General features: G+C 35.6%; 1 protein-coding gene and 1 non-coding gene across 7 annotated transcripts; both read right to left on the bottom strand.

Annotated features, from left to right (window-relative positions):
• Positions 1–4615: 4615 nt before the first annotated feature.
• LOC140795257 (uncharacterized) lies at positions 4616–13186 on the bottom strand. 6 transcript variants are annotated; one of them, XR_012110273.1, is made up of 8 exons: positions 13013–13186; positions 12839–12925; positions 12681–12747; positions 12297–12584; positions 7477–7710; positions 5396–5429; positions 4997–5154; positions 4616–4815 (listed from the first exon to the last, which is right to left on the bottom strand). XR_012110273.1 is itself a non-coding variant. In XM_073147731.1 (6 exons), exons 1-5 carry the CDS (start codon positions 13113–13115, stop codon positions 7521–7523), a joined length of 735 nt encoding a protein of 244 aa, XP_073003832.1. In that variant the 5' UTR covers positions 13116–13186; the 3' UTR covers positions 4616–5429; positions 7477–7520. The 6 variants fall into 6 exon arrangements, 2 of the variants coding, with proteins under 2 accessions (XP_073003832.1, XP_073003834.1); XR_012110274.1 differs by having other exon boundaries at positions 4997–5144; XR_012110271.1 differs by having other exon boundaries at positions 4997–5429.
• Positions 6235–6316, bottom strand: LOC140795837 (small nucleolar RNA U31b). Its single transcript, XR_012110369.1, has one exon. It is a non-coding gene; the product is annotated as a small nucleolar RNA U31b (small nucleolar RNA).
• Positions 13187–20701: the final 7515 nt, after the last annotated feature.

Genomic DNA, 20701 nt, shown 5'->3' with positions numbered 1-20701 from the left:
CCACCTCACTTTATCCACTAGGAACTCTCTCCTCTCGGGTTCCTCAAGCTTAACATTGATAGTTTATATTTGGGTCCCAATGATTCCAATCGGGCGAGCATTATCTTGCGTTCCCTCTCCATTAGGCTCCCCAGTTATAGCCGATAGTGCGGTTTCTACACCTCCTTGCTCGCTATCGAAGCTGTTGGTCTGAGAGGTCCCCCCATATGCCTTCAACACCGAGGCATCTCTCATTTCCAGATCGAGATTTGTTTACTGCTCCTAGTTAATACCATCAATGGATTTTACCCAACTCCTTGGACTATTGCTTCCATTATTGACAATTACAAATATTTATTATGCTTTTATTATTATTTTATATAAACTATATTTACTACGAAACTCATAAGTCTGCATACTGACTCACAAAATCAAGTAGAAACATGGCTTTGACATTATTTGGGAAGGGTCCAACCCTGCCCCTTAGTAAATAGTTTGGCTACTTATGTTAGTAACACTCTTTATAACTATGGCGGCTAATTAATATATCTTTATTTCCTTAAAAAATAAAAAAAGGAAATTTTAATAAAATTTATAATATTCCTTTTTGGCTACTTAACCAAGTAAATATGCTTTATTTTATATTATTAATTTTTATTAGCTTTAGTACTATTACTATTATTGTAATAATTATTATTATTACTATTTTTTCAATATATTATTAGTTGCCTATTTAGATTTGTTCATTTACTATCTTTTATTACTATTATTACTATTATTATTATATTCTTACTCATTCTAGGTTGTTACAGTATGGTGATGCGAACCAGGTTAGATCGAGTCATATCAAAAAGGGAGATTGAGCTCAATGGATTGAGTCTATTATCTTATTTGACTATTTGGTTTAATTAGAGTCTTAGCAGGTTAGGATTTTATTTAATTAGCTAAATCTAACTCTGCGCAATTTTGGAAAAATATTCGCAGAATATTCTATACATAACCAAATAATATCAAACTAGTTAGATAAGGTCTTCAACCTCCAAATCTACAACTTTGATGTTCATGACTTCTTCAGATTCAGAATCTAGCTACAACAAAACGAAGGGTTAATCGGAGAAGATAAGGAAGACTAGTTTAGTTGATCTGTTAGGGTTTTAACTTAATTGTCGGTTTGTTTGGATTTGTTTGGAGTTGTTTAACTTAGTTGATGAGTACCTAGGGTGAGCTTCTATATATATGTGGTGGAAATCCTAATTAGAGTTGTATAATGATGATTATTGGAATTGGCTTTAGCCTTATCTCCTTCTCTACCTGACTCTAGCCATTAGCGCCCTCTCTCACCTCCTTTCTTCCACCGCCTAAGTCTTTGATCGGCCTCTTCCAGCCTCTATCCCCCCTCTTTCATAACAACTTCTCTTCTTTCACACCAAAAACTAACCCTAGCATCCATCTAGCCATTGGAGGGCTATCAAACTAGGATCTAAGTTTCAGAACCGTTGCGGATCGGATTATGCCGGTTTGTAACAACTGGTATCAGAGCCAACAATCCTCGGACCATCATGGCTACTACAAGATCGAAGGTAGCAAATAAAATGAGCGAGCAAGGTATGGAGACAAACCACACGGCTCTGTCAAGATCGCCATCTCGACAGAGCTCACGAGGTCAAACGAAAGGCCCTCCCGATCTCTCGCAAACCCTAATGCTCATGGCACAAACATTGTTGGAGATCAAGGCGATCCTTGTGGACACGAACCAAAGTCATCCAAGGCATACACCTAATCATACCAACCGTGGGGAAGGTAATCAAGGCGACACACTAACGAGAGCAAGCGCAGCCATCAAACTAGATCAAGCCATGGCAACATGGGTTGAACTTGCACCGAGGGCACCTCCACAACATGACGAAGGACCACTAAGGTATACATCACCATCAAAAGAAACCTTGTTGCCCACACTGACAACTAGGAATTCCAAAGCAGTCGTCAGCCATCACCAATTGCCACCCGAGCCATTGATTGAGGGCATTAAAGCTTTGAAAAATATCAAGGATCTGATACCTCGACGGCCCGATCCTGTGGTCATGGCTGCCTATCAAGTTTTTACCGATCTAAAGGACAACCTCCTCAGCCCATAAGCAATGTGCCAAAGCCTAAATAGATCAGCTATTGCGCGAGGCCTAGACTAGACTCGAGCTTACGTTGGATTGTGGGTGAGTTAAATCTTAGCCTTGGACTAATTGGACGAGCACCAATCAGTGGGCTACATTGTGTTACACTTGGCCGAGCCATGGCCTCCTCCACAAGTCTTGCGCTCTTGGACTCGAATCAGATGTTGGTGGGAACGATTCAGCAAATACATAAGGTTTGTAAACTACCATGGACACCTTGAGGACAAGGTGGTCAGAAGCATGGTGGATTGATCCGAACCAGGTTAGATCGGATCATATCAAAGGGCAATTGGGCTCAAGGGATTGAGTCTAATTATCTTATTTGGCTATTTGGTTTAGTTAGAATGTTAGCAAGTTAGGATTTTGTTTAATTAGCTAAATTCAACTCTGTGCAGTTTTGAAAAAATATTCACAGAATATTCTACACATATCCAAATAATATCACCTAGTTGGATAAGATCTCTAACCTCGAGATCTACAACTTTGACTTCTCCAGATTCGGAATCCATCTACAACGAAATGAAGGGTTAATTGGAGAAGATAAAGAAGATTGGTTTAGTTGATTTGTTAAGAGTTTTAATTTAATTGTCGATTTGTTAGGATTTGTTTAGAGTTGTTTAACTTAGTTGATGAGTCCCTAGGGTGAGTTTCTATATATATGTGGAGAAAACCCTAATTAGAGTTGTATGATGATGATGATTATTGGAATTGGTTTTAGCCTTATCTCCTTCTCTACCTGACTCTAGCCATTATTGCCCAGCCTCTATCCCCCGCTTCTACAATAACTTCTCATCTTTCACACTAAGAACTAACCCTAGCATCCATCTAGTTGTTGGAGGGCTATCAAGCTAGGATCTAAGTTTCATAACCGTTGCAGATCAGATTAGGCCGGTTCGTAACATATGGGTACCAAATTTCAATGAATATTTTTATAGGTATGCTTAAAATTCCAAAACGTGAAGGATAGATAATTTTTAGATAGTATATACTAAAGACATATAACCTGAGATGAATCAAAGTTCACAAGATTACCTCACAAAAATAGAGTGCATGTCACATTTAGAATAATAGTAAAACAAAATCATTGGTATTGGTGTATAAGTAAAAGTCCTTCTATCACTAATAATATTTTACTTGTTGAAAAATTGAAACATAATTTTTGACTATTAGTCAACTATTAATAAAGAAAATAGAATTATATTTTTAGCACTCTTATTATAATATAAAAAAATTAAAAATAATACGTCTTTGTTTATTGCATATAGATTAGAAAATGTTTGCATTGTTGATATTAAAGATATTTTTTTAATATCAAAGATTTGTTTGCTATAAATGATAATGGTTTTCTATGATATAGAAGACTTGCTCATTCTAGTATGGATTTGATTCCAAAACTTATAAAATAAGAGCTAGTTATTGATCTTCCAAAATTTAAATTTGAAAAGAATAAGTTTTGTGATGCACGTCAAAAAAGAAAATAAATGAGCTTTTCTTTCAAAATAAGAATGTATTAAGTGGGTTGGTGAGGTGATCTTGGTATGTTTGCTTGCTGCTATTAGTTTTTGTGTCTACAAATATTTTGTGATGAAGCTGAGTCACAGGGGTTTTGTTAAAAGAAAAGAGAGTAAGAATGTGATTTCTAATTATTGCATATGGACCCCTAGTCTCGATGAAAAATAATATATATATATTTATTATTGATAATTCACATAGAACATCTTGCTTTTCAAATTATATTTTTAGACTTATAAAAGCTTTATATAGTTTAAAATAAGCACTTAAAGTATGCTAGAAAAGATTAAGTTTCATATTGATAATAGTTTCACAAAAGAAAAACTATGGACTGCTATAAAATTAAAAAATTATGACATACTTATTTTTGATGATATTATATTTAGTGCTACTAGTGAAAATTTGTGCAAATTTATTTTAAGTGTTTGTAAGATGAATTTGAGAGGAGCGTGATAGGTAAGTTAAATTTTTTTGCATGAACTCGAAATCAAGCAACTAAATGATGCTATCTTCATCAACCATTCAAAATACACAAGAGATTTGCAAAGGTTCAGAATGAAAAGTGTAAAACCAATTGGAACTCCATTCAGTCCATCAACAAGGCTAGAGAAATATCATAATGGTAAAAGCTAGTAGAGAAAAGAAAGTACCGATGTAAGATGGATATCATATTTAGTGCGTATATCTGTGCTAGATTTTAATCATGCCCAAACAAATCTCTCGCAAAAATTATAAAAATTAGAAACATTTAGTTTGAGGTATTACTAATTTGGAGTTACAAACCTGTCCTAGGGCTTAGAGTTTCGAGTCGGGCCAATCTAAGAGAGGCTAAGCCCAAAGGAATTAGTGACGGGTCAAGCTCAAGTCAGCTCAATTCACCAGACGAAGAAAGTTCCTCTTTCCCTCGTTGCAAGAGATTATTAGCAGACAATCAAAAGTAGCAACGATCAATGGACTAAGAAGTAACGAAAGACCACTAGATTATCCAGAACAGCTTCGCTACAAAAGCCACTGCAGGGCTACAACAACTATACAAGCCAAACGTTCAAGTGAAACAATAGCAAAAGACAGGAAGTAATCCATTTTGAACTTGCAGCTAAGAAGTTCGATCATAAGAAGCACCCTAGTTCTACTTGATCTTCTTCTTGGGCCTCAGCTGCAAAATATCGTCAGGAAGGTCCATTAGATTCTCATTTAGAGGTAAGAGAAGTAGAAATGCTAGCAATGTTCAGAATATAAATATATAAAAAAATACCTTATCGGGATAGTATCAAGTTACATTCCTAGGAAACAAAAGTGGACAATATGCCCCTTCAACTATATAAAAATGGAATAACCTGCTTGCAAAATTTGTTGATGTCGTAGTGCAGATTGCTAAAGATGGGAGCATGCCAAATTGTATGTTTCAATTCTCCAATGATGATGATATGTGTAATAGCACAGGCAGATCTGTTTCAAACTTTTATCTCATTTCCTTCAGCAAACCTAAAAGCAACTAGCCAAATTGTATGTGCCAATTGACATTTAGCTAATAAGCTCGTGAATATAAGAAGCTAAACAAAAGATATGACAAAGCCAAATTGAGAGAGAATAAAGCAAAAGCAATAGACTATAATGCAATACATAGTCATAATTCAAGACCTGAAAATGTAGTTTAGCATTTTATTTTTTAAGCAGGCCAATATCCTTGTAGACGAAACACAGGAAGTCTACAATTACCATATGAAAAATTGTACCTGTGACCACGTTTCTTCTTACCTAGCTTAGCACCTACAATAATAGGATACGGTTACCATATGAAAAAATAAAGGCCAAAAGTTGAACCTAAAGAAATGACGTTCAAAAGAAAAGAACCCTCATAAACAACAAGAGTTCTATATTTAACAGTACTCAAAATTGCCACAAAACAACATATAAAATAAAGAACAAACAATAATGATAATTTCAAAGCTGCATCTTCCAGCGACAGCCAGCTAAACAAGCATATGTAATCCATCTCTAAATTGATAGAGTAGTTCATTCATTCTTCAGTTTATATTCCACCATGCAATTGCTACCTTTAACATTAAAGTACGCATCAGAAATGAATACAAGCTAACATTTACAAGTAGCAATACCAAGTAATAAAAAATAAAGAGATCTAAATAGTTGAACTAACGTATGGTGAATATAAAAACCAGATTAACGCCAAATCAGCATAAGCTTCCCAAAGAACTTGAATATAAAATATAAAGTAAATGATTGATAATTCAAAGACAGAAATTTAGCAATTAAATTTGAACTGACTGCATCTAGTACTTGACAAATGCATATACAAATTCTGGTCACTGTACAATAATATATGATTGTCATTCTATAGATCTGGCAAAATATATGCATTCGAGAAAATAAAATGAACCAGGAATATGTTTGGAATATCAACCAAAAGAGGATGATGTTTTATGGGATAATTGCTCACCATCAATCACATACCGATTGAAAATTAGTTAATTTGTTGAACCAAAAGAAAATTGATATTTGAAAGAGATACCAGCACCATTACATTAATTTCAGGACAGGTTGTACAAATAAAAAGGAGTCAGGTAAAAATGTCGGTCACCATCATCTGTTAGACAATAAACGGATTGCTGGGGCGACATTAACAGGTCATCATACTCCATGAGTCATCCCATGCATTAACCATGTCACAGAAAGGATGAAAAATGAAATAACTTCTGAGAATCAGAATTTTTAGGCCCCATGACCCTTCCAAACTGAGCAGAGGAAAATTCTAAAGGATACACAATGCTAACAAGAGCGTTAAGAATTTAAAAAATAAATGCCTTTCATGTTCATGTTCCACCCATGAAAATCATCTGCTTTTGAAACAAGAGCAGATGACAAAGTTAAGGGAGTTTCTATATCCGGAACCATGGAGACCTCCATAACATTTTTATCACCGTGGAGGTTACAAACCACAGTTCCAATAAAAAACAAGTTACATTACATTCCAACCAAAAATGAATTTATAGTCCTAAATTTGCACTATATATTACAAGTTCACAACTTATTTCAAACATGAAGAAAACCAAGATAAATAAATACAAATTTAGCATTAAAACATACTTTACTTAAAATAAAAAAAGTCAAAGCTAAATTAAATGGAAGTAAACTTTAGATTGAGAGAATAGCTTCTTTTTTAGATTTTATATGGAAGTAAATTAATTTAATCCATTTAGTTATTATTAATTTCTAAACTATAGAATTTTTTATGTATTTTAAAATAGTTTTTAGAATTTTTACATAACTAAAAATAGTCCAATATCGAAATTCAATATTGGTGGCCGAAATGGCCGATAGCTGATAAAACCAATAAGTATCATTTTTTTCAGGATCCCAAGTTTTGGAATCTTGAAAAAAAGTATCACCTTGTCCAACTCGAGGCATGTCTGCTTATTCATATATTTAAGGGCTGTTTGGTGCTTATTTCTAGAGGTACATATGTATTCAGAGATATAGATAAATTGATTAAAAACTTTGAATTAGCCATTGTGATTGGAACTTCTTACATCATGAAACAAAAGCTCTTATGTCAATGTATGAAAATAAATAAAATGAGTTTCTTTTGAAGCAAAATGTTGCAGCATATATACCTTTTGAGATTTAGAAAAATGCATCTTATAAATGAGTATATCATCAATATGTCAAACACAATGACATGTTGAACAATGAGATGAATCTCATTACCCCAAACCTACAAACATAATGACCTTAATTGACTCTAGCTAAAGTGTTCAAAGGCTAAATACTCAGAAGCAAGAAATTCAATTCGCATTACCACAAAGGAGAAGATCAAATTACTCTTCTAAGTAACTCAATCTTCTATTCTGGATGAGTGATATCATGGATGCTTCTCCTCTTCATCTCCTTCTTCTGCGCTATTTGCTCTTGTCGAATGAAATATTTCTGTGCATGACTTGCTACTTGGCATGCTGTTTTCGTTTTCACCCCATTTCTTGCAATATTTTTCCAATCACCCCTTCCATATTTCTCTAACCCTCGCAAAAATGCTCTGAAATGAATGATGAAAAACTATTTTGGTGAAGAGAAACCAACCCAAAGTTTAGTAAACAAAATCTTATCATTCCTAAAATATTAATAAAAAAGTTTTATAATACAAGTTAGAAGTTGAGTATTCCTAGTTTAGTTAGTACACTATAATAAAGTATTAAACCGATGGATACAAATTTCAAACCAAACAATTTATTGATAAGGCTGCATGAATTTTAACTGCATTTTACCTCCACATAGTTTGGACGAAAAATTATTTAATCTCATAAACTTTCATTTGTATCACTATACCCTCTTAAAATTTTAACAGAATTGCAACTATAAACATTGTTGATAGTAAAATGACTTAAATAACCTTGCTTCTATAAAAAGAAAATTTAGGGTAAAATGATTTTTGTTCAATTTAGAAATACATTTTAGGATAAAAGATACAAAGATTGTAGTCTAGACTAGAAACCTTAATAGTTGTGATGTATTTAACCAAAAAAAAAAGAACTTGAAAAAAAAAACAACAGGAAAATGTAATTGGAAAAAAAAATTGTTAATTTCTAGTTTAATGGCGAAACCACTTACATAATCTTGCTTCTATATTGATTGGGAGATGATGTTCAAGATGGTCTAGTGATATAGAAAAGAAAATTCAAGGGTAAATTGATTTTTGTTCAAATTAGAAATGCTTTTTTTAGGATAGAAAGCACAAATATCAATATTTTAAAAAGCGGCCGCGGGTGGCAGCCTAGCGCCTAGGCGGAAGGCGGGCGACAAGACGAGTGACAAGGCGGTCTAGCATTTTTAATATAAATAAATAAATAAGTATAGTATATACAGAAATTTTAATAGTGCACTAAACCAAAACACTAAATAACATAATCACATTGGCTAATTGCTTATTAGTGATAACTGAATAACTGAGATATCTATTTACTAACTCTAGTTTATTCACATGAATCACATTTCAAAATCCTCTAATCAGAAATTATATACTTAAATAGCAGGCAATTAGTAATTCCCCCAATTAATAATGCATGACAGTGAAAAAAAATTCCTTCTCGGTAATCTTAATTCAATAATTCATAAAGCAATTAGCAATTAACTCCTCTAAATTGGTTAGTTTTATTAAACCCGGTCGATTATAAAACCCGACCCGCTCACTAATAACCGCATCTCGACTTGGCGGGCCAAAGCGCTAGCTCGCCAAGTCAGGCCAGGCAGCCCACCTAGCACTATTTAGCGCCTAGGCAGCCCGCCAAGGCACTTGGCCGCCTTTCCGACGCCTTTCAACATGGCGGGGCGGCCGGTGCACCGCCCTGCCATGGCGGCCGCCTTTTTCGCTTTTCAAAACAGTGACAAATATTATACTTTGGACAGAAAACCTAATAGTTGCAACCAAATCAAAAGTTCTGAGTTTAATAGTAAAAAAATGTTCAAGGGCTAAATTGACTCTCGTCCTAACTAGAGGGGTGTAAAATGCATTTTACATAAGAAAACTATAAAAAAAAAACTTCTTAACTTCTTTTTAGAGAGGAGCATTTTGATTAGATAGCTGCACAAGGTCATATAATTTATTAATTTATGATGGAGGAAAACAGGAAGAGAAAAAAAGAGAGTTACATGCATTATACCTTGTGCAACAATAAATGTTATTAATAATCCTATAGACTAGAAAGAATGTTCAGGGCGACTTAGTGATAAAAAAAAATTAAAAGCATGTTCATGGGGTACAGTAATTTTTGTTCGAGCTTACAACAATTTTAAATATTTTCTGTATAAAACATATTTAACTCAAGAAAACCATGTAAAAAAAGAAAAAAATATCAAAAAGAAGAAAAAATATTTTAAACTTGTGTTCATAGTCTGTCCAAGCCAATGTCCTCGAGTACAACCAAGAGGCAAGGGGGCCTGGTCCCACATCTATTAATTTAAAGTATGCATTATACAATATACCTTGTCAATCCACTTCTTGTAAAATAGAAGAATGTGCTCCTTTCACAATGGAAAATGGTGAGTTGAGCACTTCTACAATAATTAAATTAGGAAAATTTTATACTTTTGGTTAAATAAACATTAACCATTTACTTTGCATGAGAATCAATTTACTCCGTAAACATTGTTTCATATTGTTATTCACTCCTGGACTTTTGACAAATACAACTTCGTTAACAGAGATGACAAAATGATTTAAATAACTCTGCTTCTATATATATATATATATATGAAGAGAAAGTTCTAAGTGACCTAAATGATTTAAATAACTCTGCTTCTATAAACAAATATATATATATATATATATGTGAAGAGGAAGTTCTAGGTGACCTACTAGTGCAAAAATAAATTCAGAACTTTAATCAAACTAGTAACGATTTCTAAGATAAAGAAGTAGCATGGATGCCATTAGTTTTGGACAGAAAACCTAAAACTTGTACTCAAAACTTTAGGGGTCACAGTTGATACAAAATAAATTTCAGAAGTATAAAATGATTTTCATCCGAAGTATAGGGGGCTAAATGTATTTAACCTATATACTTTTCATCATCTCTATTGCATTCCTCATCTAGGAATAGATTCTAGTACTATTCAAACTGACAATATTTTTTAGTATACAAGACAAAGTATATGAATTTTGGATGAAAAATATTAACAATTACAATTCAATGAAAGGTTCAGCAATACAAAAAATAAGTTTGAGGTGGTATACTAATTTTCATGCTAACTAGTAACTACATGGGCATAAAATATATTAACCCAGAAAAAGTTATGAAAGATTAAAGAAAAAAATAAGAAAAGTTGCTCCTCATCTATCCAAGCCATTTCTCTCTTCTTCCTTCACTTGCCACCAAGGCGGATGACCGGATCCATATAGAATCAAGGGGGCCATCACAACCGAATCCATATGAACTTAAGAAGCATGTGCCCTGCACAATAAAAAATGGCCTTGGCCCTTTTTCACCTAGTTTTATTTATTTCAAGAGGGCATGATTACTTCTATAATAACTCTATTAGTAACTATATAATTTTTCACCAAATAGTTTCCCTATCTAGGAGTTACATGTTTTACTCTTTTCAGGTGCTTAACAAAGTTGTATTTTCCTCTTAAGTCTTCTGATCTAAACCTTGTTATATAAGTTTCTAGAGTTAAATTAAAGGGGCAACATTAATCTATATGGAAAATCAGATAAAGTTCAGGATAGATTAGCCATACAAAAAAAAACGGGGTGATTTTTGTTAAATTGCTGTTTAGAATAAGAAAATAAGAAGACTACCGATTTTGGATGGTAAACCTATCGAAACTACGAATTATCCAATAGGAACCTAAGATTCCTAACAATAAACCAAATCCCCTACATGATTAGCTACTGTAAATCTCTAGTAATAAATAGGAACACACTCCCATAGATTTCCAAAATATATAAATTTGTACTATATTTGGATAGAGAGAGAAAAAACAAGAAGAAAATTAGAGAAATAAAGATCCCTTTCTCCTCTATTAAGTTCTAAAAATTAGTGATATGGTCGAACTAGAAACACTTCTTCACTTTTTAGGGTAAAAAATACAAAAGTTAAGGTAAAAAACACAAAAGGGATGGGGGCATAAAATGTACTTAACCCAAAAAAATGAACCATAAAAAATAAAAGGAAAACAATTAAAAAAATGAGAGTTGCTTAATTGTGATCCTTAATGCTTGTTTGGTTGAGAAATAAAGGACCCTTATCTATAAATGAAGGATTCCTCATTTATGGTTCGTAAACAAACACCACCTAAATCTATTGTAATTAATACCATTATTAACATTCTCATAGTAATAGTAAGGCCATAGATACCATACCTCTTATCTATATTTTCCTATTCCAACTTGGAGTTGAAATAAGGTAGATGAGACTTAACCGAGTTTAAGATTAATATAGATATTTACCAAAATACTTCTAAAAATAAAGAACATCTAAACTCTTTCAAAAGCATTAGGTTAATTTTTATATATAGCCTACTCATCCTCCTTATTTTACATTTTAACAATCAAATATCTCTTTATCCATGACACTCTCTATTCTATTATTGCAACCAAACAAAGTAACTAACTCCTTTAAACCATGAAATAAAAAATAAGTATAATACTATTTATGAATTACTTTATTCTTCAACCAAACAAGGCCGAGTGTTTCTCATTTGCCCATTGTTCTCTACGATCCTACTATCTTCTCACTACCTTGGGGTCCCCTTACTATCAAAATCGCAAACCTCCCCAACCCCTTTTCTGCCTCCAACATTTTGAAGCCATGCACTATACACATTATCATTCTAATTCCTGTAATTTTCCTCTTCCTTGCTCTTCTTTTCTCGGAGTTTTGGAAAGAACAATGGTAAATCTTAGAGGAACTCTTTTTCTCTCTTTCTCCTTAAATCTCTACTAAAAGTTATATCTTAACATTTTATTTTTCTTAATGATTAAAAAAAAGATTGCGAGAAGAAATTACTTTTCGTGCTAATTATATGAGAATAATATATTTAACCAAAAAAAAAAAGAAAACCATGAGAAGTTATAAAGCAAAAAATTAAAAAAATAATAACAGAATAAACAAAAACTTGTTTACCTGTGTTCCTCTTCTGTCCAAGCCACAGCTCTCCTCTTCTTCCTCGTCTCACTACTTTGCATCCCATCACCACTTGGTTGGTAACTCGCAGAACCCGGCTCCACCCCATGCTGCTGTTCTTGTTCTTCTTGTTCTTGTTCATCTTCCACCTCCATCGTCACCTCCACCCCTGTCTCGTCTACGTAAGCCGGTAACTCCACCTCCCCTGCTTCAATCATGGCTACATCATGCGTTAACTCCGCAAAAAATTGCATCACCTGCTCTGAACTCCACCCGTGGGGTTTCGAACTTCACTTCAAATAAATAGAATCTTAGAACTAATACAAACTTTACTTTAAAATAGGAGATAATAGCTAAAACTTCGGCAGATATAAGAGGACATACTTCCGAACCAAAGCCGAGTTCTCAATAATCCCACCCCTAAGCCTCAGCACAAGATGCAGAGTCGATTCTATACCACAACAACAACCAAAAGATCGTCAAGACCTCCATATACCAAATGTAAAAGGGCAATAAACCAATCAATAACCGAAAAATGAGACCCTTCGGGATGCTGTAGTCGGCTAGGGTTCGCCTATCCTCGAGCTGCTTCCCGGCAAATATCAAACGCTGCGGGTCCGGAGGAATCCCTAAAAAGACCAAGACAAATGCATCGGATTTTATCAAAAAGAAGCGAGAAAACAGATGGAAAAGCAGAAACCGTGGAGATTTGAGACCTTCTTTGTCTTGGATCTTGACTTTGACATTGTCTACGGTGTCACTGCTGTCGACCTCGAGGGTTATGGTCTTCCCCGCTAGGTTCTTCACAAAGATCTGCATCGTTGCGGATTCCTCTTCAAATCTCGGTAAACCCTACGGATGCAAGAGGAAGAAGAAGAGGATTTTGGCGCGGCATTGGCTCGGTGGCTGCGCCTTTTATAGTTTCCTTCGAGGTTGGAATTACGTAATTACCCCTAATTCGCTTATGTTAAGATAATCCAGCCTGCTTGAGCTAGGCTCTTATTTGGTACGAATCATTGGATCAACTTGAAATTAATTTTTAGCCGAGCTGCCGGCTCGATCAAGCTAAGATTGATAAGACTTTGATCCTGATTTATTTATTTATTTAATAAATTTTAGTTTAGTTTCATATTTAATTTAATTCATAAACTGTAGACCATTCAAGATTCAATTCTCTAGATTCAAGTTAAACTTATTCAAACTTGAATTAAGCTTGCTTGAATTTGCTTATCAAGCGGCTCAAAATAGAATGGACTTGAATTGAATCTAATTAATACAAGCTTGATATTTTACGTAAGGTTTGAAACTAATTTCATAAAGCTTAAACAGAGCTCAACTTGATATTATATTGCATTATACATGCACGGATACAATTTTCTCAAATACATTAAATCAAATGACTTCGAAGCTTTTATGTCAAAAAACTCTGGATATGAATTCGATGCCGGTGGAATGTTAGTGTTGAATATATGTTATCTCGTCGATCGTGCACATCCAATGACTTTGATCCTCATAAAATCCGATGGCTCCCATATATTTCCTTTCGAGTGTGATCGATATCTTGGCATACATACGATAATACACTTGCATCGGCCCAAATGAATCAACCTCACTAAGTACTCACTCGAAACTTTTAGCTCAAAAATAATTGCAGAATTCTATTTCATCCTTTAAACTTGGGAGTGTCCTAAGATTGAAAATGCCAAAAAAATAAAATATTGTTTCTCTAAAAAAATGTTTGCTCACTTTATTGATTTTGATTGGAAGCTATGTAAACAAGTAATTATTTTTTGCTAATTAGAATCTCTACACATTGATGTTGCTATTGCAAATGCTATAATTGGATGCCTGATTAGTTTTTTTTTTGAAGGGCCTGTAAACCAATTTCATTAAGTAGAAGGGGTACAATCAAGACTTAGAGGTAGATTAGTCCATCCTATACTAGTATATTCTCGAATGGCTAGACCGGCAAGAGAGTGGGCCTTGGTATTGTTACATTTGCCCATAAAGGCTACCCTAATAGAGGGGATAGAAGAAATCCACCTGAGACATTTTTGAACTATCGGACAAATGGTCCAGTTGATACAAGAATTTTGATCGTTCACAATTTTAATAATCTTTTGAGAGTTTGAAATGACCCAACAGTCTTCATCCGCAACATAAGTCTGCATAGCCTTGAGCTCACATAGAAGAGCCAATGCTTCCCCATGAAGGGCGCTCAAGCAATTGTCTAAGTAGATGGCTTTGCCCCTAATGAATCGATCTAGATATGAGCTGATGAAGAGTCCTATACTGTTAGGTTTTTATTTGTTGGCAATTGTGTACAAAATATTCTAAGTGTATTTTTTTCATGTATATGAGCTTTACACAAGTCTAGAATATCTCTGGTTTGAAGAATTGCAAGATTATTGGAGAAAAGCCGTCGAGTTCACACCGCGTTCACACAGACCGAGAGCTGCATTCACAAACGCATTCGAACGCAACCTGAAGAATTCAAGCTGTCACGTTCGAACGCACTCGAGCCCATTCGAACGCACCAATAAAGTTTAAGAATATTGGACTTTCGTGAGTACGGATAAGACTCGGATTTAGCTCTATCTTGAAGATCATGAGTACGGATAAGACTCGGATTTGACTTTATCTTGAAGATCATGAGTACGGATAAGACTCAGATTTTGCTCTATCTTGTACTTTCGTGTGTACGGATAAGATTTGGATTTGGCTCTATCTTGTACTTTCGTGAGTACGGATAAGACTTGGATTTGGCTCTATCTTGGAGATCATATATAAGGATTGTGAAACCCTATCTCTAGGGTGGTTGAAGAAGCATTATTGAAGGAGACTTCTTGAGACTACATTGGTTCTTTAACTAACAAGGTTTCACTCATTTATAAGAATTTAATCTTTCGTCTTAAGGGCTATCTAGACAAAAGATCAATCTCGAGAGCTACTGAGATTGGACTTCAATCACAAGAAGCAGTGAATCGTGGGTTCTAGCGATCAAGACTGAGAGGAACAAAGTCGTTTGGATCGACGGGTTGTTTTGTGAGTCAATCTTGTAACTGCTACTATTCTAGTGATTGGTTTTGATCCGAGTTTGGATCCGTGGTTTTTTCCCGTTTGGGTTTTTCCACATTAAAATCTTGGTGTTCATCTCTACTTCCGTTCTTAATATTTCTACGAACTTTTACTTAAGCGAACGAGTGATGTAATTCGCATAGGGAGACCACTACTTTAGTTCATCTACTTTGGCACAAACGTCAACGGGTTGGGCTTGTTATCTCTAACAATGACATTGTTTCTAGCTTTCCAAATGTATCAAAGAAGACAAAAAGCATACTCAAGCTGCTTCACCGAGATCTAGCCTTGTAATGAAAGAAATGGTCCAACCTGGTCCATGGTTTCTCTAGCTTCAGACCAAGGCGGGAGTGAAACCAAGCTGGCTTGGCGAATGGGCATCTTAGGAATAGATGTTCTACTATCTCAGCTACTACTAAGCGATAGAGGATGTAGGTGGGGTTAGATTTAGGGATGCGTTTATGAATTGTCGCTTTGACTGGAAGTGCATCTACTAGGGCTTTCCAAAGGAAGGTCATCACTCTAGGAATAGATCATTTGGTATTCTAAACCATTTTCCAGAGGCACTTCTGATCAGCGAGGAGGTGGAGCTGAGCAAACTTGTAACGCCCCCGCCCGGCACGGGCACGTGCACGCCCACACAGCACGCGCGGCGCACGCGACAGGTCGGGCAGGGCCCGTCCCACCCAGATACTCTCCTGTGCACATATAATCATGACATCATCAAATAAAACCTGTTAACCTATCCATGATCACATAATCCATCACCAAATACATCATGCTATCAACTAAATAAACTTGTTAACATACGAATATCCAAGTTCATAATAATATACACTAGACCACTACATAATCTGGCAAGGCCCACACAGACCACAACAAACCATCAAGATAAAACTAAACAACTGATACACGAGTGCTATAAATTCTGATATATACTATACAAATCATCATTCGATACAATAAGGCACAAATATAACAAACAGCGATACAACTCAATGTCTGGTTAAACTATCTTCTATATCGTCTCCCATCAATAGCTCACCTCATCATCACTCTAAAATATCTTCTCAGGATATCTCAGGTCGCTATCACGTATCACAAATCTGAGGGGTTAGAAAAGAAATAAAGAGAGTCATGAGCAAAAGGCTCAGTGAATAGACCTTACCCCGAATCAGTGATGCCAAACAGAGAGTAAATCATATACTGGATAATATGAATCAGAAAGAGTATCATGCCATGAATGAGTATATGAATGTATCTTCAATAATATATAAATGAAAAGTAGATAACATGTCATAACTGATAAAAGTATATATAATCCTTGACCATGAGTAAACAAATCTCCGTATCATACTATCATCATGACTCTCTTTCAAATATGACACATGATGCATGCCAACTATGACCACGTTATGATATCAAATGCAATCATATATGATGAATATTGACAACTCGATAATCAGGTAATCAAATGATAATGAAATCATATGCATTTCTCAACATCATAATCATCACCGACATCTCAGTATAATATCGACATACTAGACCACTGTGTACAGACAACACCCGGTACCCGGTCTCAACATTATGTCCGAAGGCTCAGAGCATACTCTGCCATCCGCAAGGAGTATCTCAAATATAATCATACCCCGTCACCTGCTAGGGTATCAACATCCATCCAGACCGGGCACACACATAGTTGATAGAAACCTCGTGAGGATAACTCGCCATATATGCCCTGGCGAACGGCATGTGTCCGAATGTCTGCTGCGCACACAGACTAACGACCTCGAACGTAAGGCCAACAGGATCGCGACTATGTCGAGCGATTAATCATCCACCAAGCGCGTCCTAACCCTCGCGCCCACTCGGGTATCCTCACGCTTTCTATCAACTATCCTATCAATCACATTTCATGCTTTCCTTCTAAATGACAGAGCAAATGCATATATCTAGTACGATAACAAATCAATGCCTAACAGAAATTTAGGTGGAATATGAATCAAGAGAAAATGATGCAATGTAGTCTCCAACTGTATCGTCAACATATGCATACTTATGCTACAGATCAACTCGGTAAACAATCATAACAGTAGAATCATCTCTAATCATCTATATATATATCACCAATGTACTCATATCCCAAATCAGCATAATTGAATGCATGATAAAATATGCTCGATTGTAATCATCTCTAGATAAAATCATATAATCATGCTGGAGGCCAAAACATGCATGTACATCATATATACTATAACCTAATTTGAGAAAGGCATCTAGGGGATAAGACTACTCACCGTCTGATCAGAAGATACAAACCACGCATCTCTCACGTCCGTCAGGTAACCAAGTGACACTCATCGCTAGCAAGGTCCATGGGGTCTCAAATAAGGGGTTCGAGATATGAAATATTTTAGTATGATGTTAGTCGTTTATCTAATTAGAATTAATTCAGTTAAAATATAAATGTTTATTAGATTTAGAATCACTTTTCTTTATTTTTGATTACATAACTAGGTCTATAATATAGATACGATTCAAATATTATAATTCTTTATTATTATAAAAAGTTAGTTATAATATAAGGAGAAGAGGCATGTTTCTTTTTATATAAGAGTATTTCTAAATATATAATTATAAAATAAAATAAAAGGCTAAATAAGTATAGAGGTGGTCTAATTTTAATTAATTTTATAATTCATACACTATCTTGATTAATTAGGGACAACGCAGTCTTTACTCAATAAAATAATAAATAAATAACTAAATAAACTTAGTATTTTATTTGTTGCAGAATAATCATAAAATTAATAGAAATATTTAAAATATATATGATGAGGGTATTAAAATATAAATCTAATAATTATAATTTACAAATCTATCTATTAATCTAATAGATATGTAAATAAATAAATAAATATAAGTATTACCTATATTTATACCTAATTAATCATTAATTATAAAAATTATCATTAATAAAATTATATTGAATGATATATAATATTATTAAAATAGTTAATGTCTAAATAATCTATTTGCATTAATTAAGAAGAAAAATACCTAAATAAATAACATAAATGAACTAATTAATTAATTAATTAATTACATCTGCCATTAGCGCTGGGCCGAGCCCAACACTGTGCAGAAGGACAGAGAAGGAGCTGAGGAAGAAGGAGAAAAAGAAAGAAAGAAAGAAAGAAATAAGAAGAAGAAGAAGAGAAGAGGAAGAGAAGAAAGAGAGGAGGTGAGGGAGGAGGTTGCGGACCGGGGGCGGGGGGGCACACCGCCGCCGGCGCCCAGCCCGGCCGGCGCGCCGCGCGGCTCGGCTCCGACGATCCCAACCTCGGGCAAGTGAGAAAGAGAGAGAGAGAGAGAGAGAGAGAGAGAGAGAGAGAGAGAGAAGGAAAGAGAGGGGGAGTGAGAGATCTCATCGGCGGCGGCGATGGCTCCAGGGAAGGTGCCGGTATAGATAAAGAGAGTAGAGTGACAGGGTGGCCAAGAGAGAGAGAGGGTGGCCGAGAGAGAGAGAGATTTAAAGAGAGAGAGAGAGAAAGCGGTGGAGGAGGAATAGTGGCGGCACCGGGGCCCACCGCGGCCAGCTGGCCGCAGCCGGTTGGGCTGCGGCAGCGGCCGCAGGCGCGTGGCGCCCCACCAAGCTGCATGAGCAGCTGGCATGGGCACGAGGCCGACCACAGTGTGGCCGGTCGCGTCGTGCCCATGAAATTTTTTTTTTTTTTGGATTGGGTTGTTACACAACTTCCTTTAGATAGCGAGCAGTACGTAGACTTGCAAGTGAAGGCTCTTGACGGCTTCGGCATCCAGACTAGTTTGTTAAGCGATGAGATTGTGGCTAGGCCGATGTAGATATTGAGAATGAGCCTAACAATATTTGGAGGAAAAACTCTTCTAATCAACTCCAGATTCCAACCAAAACCCCTAATAAGATCCTGAACCTTGCAAATGCCATTGGGGAGAGCAAGGTCAGATAAGTCTGTGTGGGGGAGCTAAGGTTCTTTAGTGATCACAATGCATTTGCCATCTCCAACAATCCACGTGACATTACCCTTAAGGATCTCTTACAGTTTCAAAAGAGCAAACCACATCCAAGTTGATTCATTTCATAACCTGGCCATCCCGAAGGAAGAGTTTTGAAAATACTTGGCTTTGAGAAGAATAGCCCAAGGGCTATTTGGCTCGTTTACCAGTCTCCATATAAGCTTGAGAACCAGGCTCTTATTTGTCAGCTCCGGTGTGCGAATCCCAAGCCCCCCATTGGCTAACAGACGACATATGAGGTCCTAGCTTCTATAGTAAATGTGTGATTGTCCTGGCTTGAGACCACTAGAAGTCCCGCATTAAGCTTCTAATTCTGCTTAGTAGAGTTTTTGGAAAGATGGTGGCATCCATGAAGAAAACAGGAATAGAACTTAGGATAGATTTGATTGGAGTAAGTCTGCCAGAATAAGAGAGCATTCTAGCTTTCCATCTTGATAATTTGCTTTGAACATTGCTTACCACAAACTTGAAGGCTTCTAATTTGGATTTCGGAGTAAGAAGGGGACAGTCGAAGTATTTTTCACCAGCTTCTAACTGTTTCACTTTTAGGTAAGAGTAAATTTGAGAGCGTTGAGCTCATATTATGGTCGACTTCTCTAAGTTAATTGTCTGGCCAAAAAAGTTACAGTACTGCTCAATTGTGCTCCTTAGGTTGGTGGCATCCCGAGTCGAGGTTCTATAGAATAGTAGGAGATCATCAACGAACATTAGGTGAGAGACTTCAGGTGCTCCTCTTGCTAGGGTGATGTCGTGAATGTTACCTAGTCGAGCTTCCTCTAACAGAGACAAAGATGAGATATTAAACACTAAGATAAAGAGATATGGGGATAATGGGCATCCTTGTTGAAGACCTCTAGTGGGCAGTATTCTTTCGCATGGTCACAATGGCAAAGGATGATGAGGTGATGCAGCTCATGATCAGATTGGAGAAGGAATCAGAGAATTTGTATAGCTTTAAACAATTATGTAAGAATGGCCACTCCATTCTATCAAACGCCTTAGTTAAGTCGGCCTTGAGGATGAAGCTTCCCTTACTGCTCTTCGAGGTCTTGAATTGATAATCTACATTTGTATGATATTGATCATTTTCTTATTAAATTGATTATTATTTCTTATTTATTATAGTATCAATATTGTTTTAATAAATTTTTATTACCATTATAATAGGTGGCTTCATGTGTTGAGCTCAGGTTCCTTGATTCATGTATTAGTTTTACGTTTATATTTGGTTTGAATTAATGTGATACAATTGTCTTGGTTAATTTGAT

This window comes from Typha latifolia, chromosome 9 (genome assembly GCF_019914945.1).
Source record: "Typha latifolia isolate L0001 chromosome 9, TyphaL0001v2, whole genome shotgun sequence".
NCBI classification, from domain to species: domain Eukaryota; kingdom Viridiplantae; phylum Streptophyta; class Magnoliopsida; order Poales; family Typhaceae; genus Typha; species Typha latifolia.
Note: the sequence above shows the minus strand (reverse complement) of the source record. Positions and strands in the feature narration are given on the sequence as shown.